A 9,190-nucleotide genomic window follows, 5' to 3' on the forward strand; every position below is an offset into this window, starting at 1 on the left:
AAAAAAAAAAAAAAAAAAAGTGTTATGACTCCAATAATTCTACGACTTTCCATTTACAATGGATTTTACATGGAAGGTACTTGGAGATGTTTGATGGTTTGTTTTTCTAATATTTTTTAAGAATTAAAGAGCTGGGTAGAAGCAGGGAGGAAGGAAATAACATCTGTACTTAACTTGAGTACTGGGGATGCAAACAAGATAGTAGAGGGGAGGGAGCAGTGGCTGTTGAAGAGCACTGTTCCTCAACACTACCCTTATCTTTCATTCTAGGATATGGCGCTTAATTGAATTTACAAGGAAAAATATTCAATGCCCCTTCACACCAACTGACTTAGAGCTATAATGATCTTGAGATTCTTATGAAATAGAAAATGGTTGTTAAAGATACTGAATTTTTACAAGAATCCTAATACAGATTTCCATCCAGTTAAATGTGGGAGAAGTAGGTCTGACAAGAAGCTGATTCACTAAGCCTTGTCCTGTTTTTTTCAATAATTGTTCTGTTGTTGTCAAATGAATTTAATTTCATTTTTAAACGCCATGTGATTTTTATACTGCAATGGAATAAAGGTACGTAGGAGCTTTCTCCCACCCAGATCCTACAACTGTAATGCAGTTTTTTAAAAACAAAATATGTAGTGGTTTTTGCCTGTGCTCTTAAGAATTCTGTATTGTGTTCGGTGGCATTGCCCATTCCATAGTTACTTCCTCCTTCCCCTTTCTCTGCCACAAATCCATGATCTGCAAATTTCCAGGGCTGCTTTCTGGCTTTTATGTCCTTTTTAGTTCTTGTGCTAGTGCCCCTGCTCAGGCCTTTGCCTAGAGGTTGCAATTAATGTGCTGTGACAAGGTGCAATGCATACTCCCACTGTTTTCTGGTAACAGAGAGCTTTTAATTCTTTGTGTATCAGTATGTGCAAACACAGAATAACCTACCTGTTGGTTTTTGGAAGCCTTACTTCATACACCAGTTCCTGCCTCTGTGGTATTTTATTCTGCATAGTGTTTTGCCAAAATCGTGTTGTGTAAAGAGGTTTGCATATTTCACTTCCCACATATACCAAAAACCTCGAGAACATGACAGCACGTGTAGTGGTGGTGGGGTGTGTGTGTGCGCACACGCGCCAGGACCTTGCTGAAGAGTGTAGCTGCACACAGCAAGTCTGCTTGCTTACACATGAAACAGTATGAATGAAAAACTTGCCAAACTCATTAGCAACACACAATACATTGGTTTGCCTTATCTGTTAATTTTCAAATACATGAAAAGTACTCTTTACAGTGGGCTTAATTTTTAAGAGATGTTACCAGAGCACCTGTAAACATGTCTTAAGACAGTTGACTGCATACTCGAATTTGGTGTGGTAACGCTGGCCAAGACTTGCCCTAAGTGCAATATTAGATATTTTTAATGTACTGTTTTCTACTTGAATACAGTCTATGTAACACGTTAAATATTTTATGTATTTGAAAATGAGATTGTTTGGGATCAGATTTTCTTCTAATAAAATGCTGGTTTAAGAAAAGAGAAAAAACAAACACGTGCTTCCTTTTCCTACTGTTTTATGATATGCCCAAAGGGCAATAGTTCAAGATCTTGGAAAACCATCTACTAGCAGCAGGTTCTGAAAGCTGCATTCAAAAGTAGCTTTCTCTGCCTTCAGTGTAGAACAGATGGGTCACACTTCCTAAGCATATGACAGACACCAGGAAAGCCGCCAAATGATCTAAAGCTTCCGATTCCAAAGTCTGCAACTTGTTGATACGAGCAATGCCAGGTGGCTTCTTTCTCCATTCCCTTCCTTTCAGATAAACTTCCTACTTCAGTTTCCCCAGGCTGCAAAGTTCTCTTCTGTGCTTTATCTTCCAAGGAAGTGGCAGGATTTATGGACAAGGCTGGCAGATCCCCATATAATCCCCATTTGTATTTCAGGACTGTGATTCACAAATGACCAGTAAGTTTGCATGCAAAAATTCAACTTCTGACATACATACTCACTACATATAATACCCCAAATGGCCCCACTACTCATTGAGGGCTATTATGACAGCCCAAAGACAAAGGGATCTTTTAAATAGCTATTTGGATTGCTCTGGTAAAGGGTGTTCCTGGCAAGGAGACATAGCAGGAAAGGAGCTGAGAGTACACCAATGTTTTCAGGTGTACTGGCCTGCTCTCCACTTTGCCTCAGATCAGTCTGTATGCATCATGGTAATATCAAAGTATAGGTGCTTTTTGCAGCTCTAGCTCTTGCCCACTTTCTTACATTATTCATCCTGCTCTTTAAACCTTGGGCTGCTTGAGAATAAATTTGGTTCAAAGCCTTTTGGAGATGAGCCCCTTCCCCTGGAATGGGGGATCAATCAAAATGAGCTCAGCAGGAACTTTTCCTTGCAATTTTGGCATCTTCCCATGTAAAACATGGATTCATGTTGAAGAAGGAATGTTCAAATATAAGGTTTAAAAAATAGGGAGTCTTAGCATGTCTGATAACTGTTCCGTGTGTCTGCTCAATTTCATTTTTCGTAGAAGCTGAATTGTTGTTTAGCACTTGTTTCACTTCCACTTACCACAAGATAAAGTAGATAGCTGAATGTTACCACAGATCATCTGATAAACCTCCTCTCCCCCTACATCATGTCATACCATTTATCTATGCATAGGATTAATACAAGGTAATTTAGAAAAAGGATTCTCAACTAGGTTGCCACAGCACCCAAAGGTGCCACAAGATCCTTTTCAAGGTGCTGCACAATATTCGTTGTATTAGATGTGCAAACACCTACATGATTCACAAGATAAACCCAGAGATTTCACATCGGAATTCTTACCATCTAAAGCAGGCTGCCCTGTTTTGGATGTTCTGAGTTCTTTGCAGGAGAAGTGCTCTGTCACTTTTCTGCGGCTAGCAAGGAAAAGTTCAGAGGGGGCATTTTCCAAGGCAGGGCCTTGAATCTACAAATATTAAGAACCACTGTTTTAGAAATTTAAGGACAAACAACTGCTACAATGCAGAGGGCTAGGAAAGGCACCTTTATTCATGTATTTCTTTGACACATTTTATTCTCAAAACTTAATTTATCCACAGCAAAAAGTTTAAGCATTTCTATCTCCAGTGGATGCATAGCTCCTGTTATGATCATGGAATGTAGTGGGCCGCCTAGTTCCACTGTGGACAGCTCCTGTAATGTGCCTGAAGCAATTTTCTGATCTGTGGCACCCACCCTTGCTAGGCCAACACAGATGGTATCTTCAGTAATTTCTGCAACAAAGAAAATAAAGTTTCCATCCTAGTAAAGAATTCCTCTATCATTTATTTTCTTGTGAACATATATTAATTAATGCTAAGCCACATGATTTACTGAGCAATATATGCACACTGAAAGCTAAAGAACATAGTGATTCAAACATCTGTGGAATTAGTCAATCTCCTGAGAAGGGATCCTGATTTTCTCTGATAAAAAAAATCTCCAATTTTCGGATTAAAAGAAGTAACCCCCAATCCACGTTTCCATGATTAAAATGAACCGCTAATATATGTATTTCATGTAAAAAGACATATATTCATTTTAATCATATAAATAAAATACATATATTAGCGGTTCATTTTAATCACAGAAACGTGGATTGGGGGTTACTTCTTTTAATCCAAAAATTGGGGTTTTGTTGTTTGTTTGTTGTTTTATCAGAGAAGACTAGGATCCCTGCTCCTGAGCACCTACTTTTAATTAAAACTCTAAATAAAATCAGGAGGTTCACTGCAAACTGTGATGGTAGTGCATTCTCTGAGACTACAGTAGTACTACAATGAAGCAACATGCTAACAATAAGATGGGGTGCAGCACATACAAGTAGCTTTTACCACTCCACCAACAAAAAGCATGGAAAGATAAACTGAATATAAGGGGATTTCTTCCTTTGAAACTACCACTCAGGAACTGTCAACACATGCGAACATAAGGATGTAAGAAGTGGCACGCTGGGTCAGACTAGCAGTCCATCTAGCCCAGTAGCCTGTCTCTAACAATGGCAGGAGTGGGTGCTAGAGGGAGAGGACTGAACTGGACAGATCTAAAACAGGTGGGCAAAATGGTGGATCCAGCTAGCAGCAGGACTCCATTTCCCAGCAGCCCCTGCCTGCACTGCAACTGGTTTCCATGGAGACCCCAACAGCAGCAGCACTATGACAGCATGGGGTCAGGGTTTCCATAGACAATGGCCCCAGCAGCGCTGGCAGGGCAAGCAGCTGGATGGGGAGCTCCTCTGTGGCTGGGATCTTGCAGTGGTGAGCGTTGTCTGGATCAGGGCAGAGCCACAAGCCACTGCCTGCATGCCCCAGCACTGCTGGGGCTGGTCTCCACAGAAACCCTGGCTCTGTGCTGTCACTGTGCCACTACTGCTGTGGTCTCTATGAAAATCAACCTCAGCAACACGGGCAGGGGCTGCTGGGAAATGGAGTCCGCTGCAGGCCTGACGTGGCCCACAGACCAGACGTGGCCCACCCCTGATCTAGAGTGATCTGTTACCTATTCAATACCCTCTCTGGCATCTACCATTATTGGTTTAGAGAAACCAGAGGCAGGAAACACTTGCAGCTGCTCACAGAGGATTGGAGACTATCTGTGTACTTTGCTTTACTTTAATTCCGGTGTTAGAAGTATAAATTATTAGAGAATAAAGTCAGGTGATATGCCTTAAAATGGAATTCTGTAAGTAAAAAAATCAAACCTAGTTTTAGCGGATTCATTCATGACAATTTGTTTAGCCTTGCTGCTGTTGAAAGGGAAATTCAATACCCAACTCTATTTCTGAGGTATCAAAATCCCAGCCTGGCTGCACAAACTGCAGATAGGACTCCAAGGCTATGTTCTGCTTGGTAACACCAACACAGGCTCAGGCAAACTGCCTGAAATCAGCAGGGTTAATTTGGATTCATACCAGTGCAAATTAAAATCATGTTGTCAGAACAGGTAATGAAAAAAGCAATACTATATAAATAGAGATCTCTACCTTGCTGTCAGTTATGGGGCCAAAGTGCCTGAGCTGGTTTGTTTGCAGTTGCCTAATATGTTATTAGCAAGATAGAGTTAGGATATTTTGAAGGCTGATGTTTCCCTCTGGCCATGCTCTAAAGCCCGGGGTAAACAAAAAACCTTCCATTCCAAGTTTTCAAACAGCTTCATCCTAAAGGTCCCAAATGAATGGTAACTATGGGATTCCCAGACTAAGGCCTTGGCTACATCTCCAGGAGCCACTAACTCCCATTTATCAGTGCTCACTGAACTGCAGTACAGTTTGGCCTTTGCCAAATGCATCTTGTGATTAGACTGTAGGGTTGGCTAGTTCTGCTGTTGGTCAAGCAATGTTCAGATTAATAGGTGCTGGGCAGCATTGTACAGGGTGTCTATTCAGGATGGAATCTGGAAAGGAGGGAGCCTGGAGTGCCTGTGGATAACAACAACTGCATTATAAGTACCTGGTTCTTCTCCTTGGAGCCTCCGGTTTTGAACAATAGCTAGAAGCTGTTCTGCAGCTTGGTTCACACTCATGTATCGTGGAGGTTCATAAATCTTTTTTCCCCTGATGGAAAAGAAAACAATTTTAACAGCTGCCTTGCCAAACACCATTAAACAACAAAATCCAAGGCTACTGCCATTCCTTCATTCCATCATCCCTTACACAGCAACACACGTAACATTTTAGAGGGGTGACACCCATGCAACAGCTAACACAACCTAAATAGTGTCTGGGTCTCATTCTGGATTTCAACAACAGAAAACAATCCCTGATGTTCTCTACATGCTTGTGTGGCAGCAGGGCGTAGTCTGGCTGAGAGTTTGCTTTTAAGACAGAAGCAAGACTTATGCAATTACTTGAAAAGAGGAACTAAAATATTCCACTTCAAAGGCAAGTTCTACTGTTTCCCTATTAAACATCACACAGACAAAAATCACAGACTAGAAACCTATTTGCTTATTCCCCAACAAAATGCTTTTCAGCTAGTTTGCCAGCTCTGGATTCATTCAAACAAATACTACAATGAAGCTCCAAAACAAACAAACCTCAGTTGTTCTGTCACACTTTATGAATGTGAATGTAGGCCAGAGTCACAGCATGTCTAGAAATGATAGTTTACAGTTCCCACTGTCACAATGTATTGGTTTATTGGGTGATGGTTAAGACGGTGCAGATCTCTAATTCAACCAAGTGAACATAGTTCAATAAACAATATATTAAAAATGCTTGTATTAAAGGAAAAAGGAATAGCTTTGTATACTATATATGTATTTTCAAAATGGCAACTCACTTCATCAGATTCTCCAGATTTTGCTCCTTTACTTTAATGTCTGTGGATAAAACAGTAACATTAGATACAGGCACAGATGTAGACTTCATCTTAACTGAAGACTTCTCAGTTGTCTAAAATGGTAACAGGTGGGTAGTTTAAATCACCAGGTCCTTTAAATATTTTCATATGCAGGTATTCTAGGTGTTGTGAGATTTACAAATTTGGATTACTGGCAAAGGTTATGTAGCTGTATTGTAGATTTCATACATTATTACCCAGGAATAATAATGGTTATAAGGAAAAGAGGAGAAATTGTTAAAGGTAGGTATTGTGTCAGTTTCAAGGACTGTAGAAAAGATAGCTGTGACACAAAAGTACACTTGTGTACAAGAATAACTGATTAACTTACAATGGGAGAGTAAGTGCAGAAATGATAAACTTCAAAATACTAATCTTACAAGCTTCTGCAAAGCAGATGCATTACACACACTGTGTACAGATTCTAGGTCCAGTTGGACCTTAATGGTCCAAAGGTAAAACAGCAGGACTGAACTATAGTAATCTTTCTTACCATCCTAAAAGGACCACGCTCAGATTAGCGGTTAAGTTCAATCAAATCCTGGAAACCAATTTTTTTTTTAGTACATAGCAACTAAAATGTTATGAAACTTTTTGGTTCTACAACCTCTTTCTAACAGCTTTCATATGCTACACTATGCAGCAATGAAAATTATGTACAGAACAGAAGAATGTTTTGCTTGTACTATCACGCACTGATTTGGCTGTATTCAAATGAATGTGTGCGCTAATCTGTAAACAAGAGATGGGCGACTTACAACAATCAGCTTTGATACATATTTAAAGTCTGAATAACACTGCCATACAAGTTTCAATCTCAACAAAAGATGACATTATTTGGGTAATGGCATCAGAAGCAAGATAATTGAGGAAAGTGTGTGTGTGTGTGTGTGTGTGTGTGTGTGTGTGTGTGTGTGTGTGTGTGTGTGTGTGTGTGTGTGTGTGTGTGTGCGCGCGCGCAGATCTTGTTTTAAAATACAAAGTTGTTTGAATTACAGGCAAAGCGTTTATCATAAATTGATTACAAACCAACAATTTTACACTTCTAGATTTAAAAAGTTTAGCACCATTTCTGTAATTTGCTTTCACTCACGTGTAAAATATATTCACTTAAATCTGAAATTTAATTGGCTGATCAAAATGAAGACCATAACTGGCACTGAAGAAACAAATAATTTTAAATGTGGTAATTTTCAAATTGAGATAAAATTAGACTCAGGTATCACAACTGTCTTGAATCCCCCACAGAGCTTTCAGATTCACAATTCAATTTTCCTGTGTGTTAAGCAGTTTGGCTTTCCTTTTGCTGTGTTAAGTAAACACAAAAAGGGAAATGACTTTACAAAAAAGCTAACAAGCATACAGCAAATAAGCTATTTTTTCTCAGTTTTGAAATTTAATTCTGTGTAATGTAATAATAAAAGCAATTTATATCCCATCTGAAAGTGAAGTTTATCTCTCTTTTAAAAAAGTTACCAACCTCTCATTTTAATGAACTCCAAAAAGAAGCAACTTCCATTGCTGTATATTGATGCTAATGTGTTTAAATGGATTCCAGAGCAGGGTTCTTCCAACTACCACAGAATACTGTGCATGATTTGCTTAAAATATTATTGATTTGTTATACGCCAACAACTCCCTGGTGAGACTAAAAGATGCAGGGAAATTCTTTCAGAGACTATTTGAGCCCTTATATCAGGAGTCCTGACATAAGGACCCAATCCTGCATGCTCTCTAGTGCAAGGACCCAATCCTGCACGCTCTCTAGTGCACATGGACTGTTCTATTAACTTCAGCAGGGCTAGTCATGTAAGCAAAGTTAGGCATAAATCTATGTACTTGCAGTAAAGATTTACAAACCTTGGATCATAGGAGGCAGTAGACAAAGATCAAAATATTGGAGGAGTTGATGCTAAATTAAATCAATTTAAAATCTTTGCTTTCCAGTGCTATTTTACAAAAGGTGAGCCTGTTACATTGGAAAAATTATGCTAGAAAACAATGGAATTTTGACTATTTACAGGACTTGTCTCCTCCAAGGTCAAGTTCATTAAAATCTAGAATAAAAAACACAATCACATGAGACTTGCTAATTACTGCAAGATGATTTGCATCCCATGGTGGAGATATTTTTCTTTAATCCCATGCTACATCTAGCAACATACAGAAATCTGCTCCTTGTTGAATTCTGTAGAAGTCTAGTTCCTTTGGACCTCCTTGATTCCCCTATACTAATTCCTGAATCTGGGTGCATACAATGTGGCAGCAACATCACAACAAATGTCACTTACCAAGTAAGCATAGTGTGTGCATTCCATTCTGCCTGTTCTTTCCGATCTTGTCAAAAAAGCTTTCTGGTTTCCATGCATCTGTCCAGAAAACTACAGACACTGTTTCTCCAAAATTGTACAACTACAAAAAATGCAACCAAACAGGAGAAATTAAATGAAGACAAAGAAGTTCCTATAATATTAAACTGAATAAAGGAAAGTTTCACAAAATAAAGATAGCAAGAAAAGTCCTGATGCTGGTTAAGGACGCAACTTTTACAGCAGACATCATTGCCTTGTATAAGAGTTCTCCTTCTATACAAAAGGGTTGCTGCATATGCAAGAAGGAATACATGAAAACAACTTTTTACAAAGGTATCTTGTCCTCCCCTTTCCACACAGTAACTCTCTGCATTCCTTGGAATGCTTTCATGCTTGCCTATGTCTTCATTTTTTATTTTTATCAAAGCCTGGAATCAGTGACCTCCTCTCTCTAATACAGAACAGGCAGCTTGCTAGCTCCTTCACCCTCAAACAGTGATGTATGTTATC

At 39.2% G+C, this 9,190-nt stretch overlaps 1 protein-coding gene across 2 annotated transcripts in view; it reads right to left on the minus strand.

Annotated features, from left to right (window-relative positions):
* Positions 1 to 3,013: 3,013 nt before the first annotated feature.
* DPH5 (diphthamide biosynthesis 5) overlaps positions 3,014 to 9,190 on the minus strand; it is a 60,788-nt gene continuing 54,611 nt past the window's right edge. For both annotated transcript variants that reach the window (XM_019501695.1, XM_019501697.1), the window contains exons 5-8: positions 8,660 to 8,780; positions 6,309 to 6,348; positions 5,478 to 5,581; positions 3,014 to 3,263 (exon numbers count right to left, since the gene is read on the minus strand). In XM_019501695.1, the coding sequence (XP_019357240.1) occupies positions 3,040 to 3,263; positions 5,478 to 5,581; positions 6,309 to 6,348; positions 8,660 to 8,780 (489 nt within the window). In that variant the 3' untranslated portion in view covers positions 3,014 to 3,039. The remainder of the gene's footprint in view (positions 3,264 to 5,477; positions 5,582 to 6,308; positions 6,349 to 8,659; positions 8,781 to 9,190) is intronic.

The sequence above is a fragment of the Gavialis gangeticus genome, unplaced genomic scaffold, assembly GCF_001723915.1.
Source record: "Gavialis gangeticus isolate Ggan-Ray unplaced genomic scaffold, GavGan_comp1, whole genome shotgun sequence".
Lineage (NCBI taxonomy): Eukaryota > Metazoa > Chordata > Crocodylia > Gavialidae > Gavialis > Gavialis gangeticus.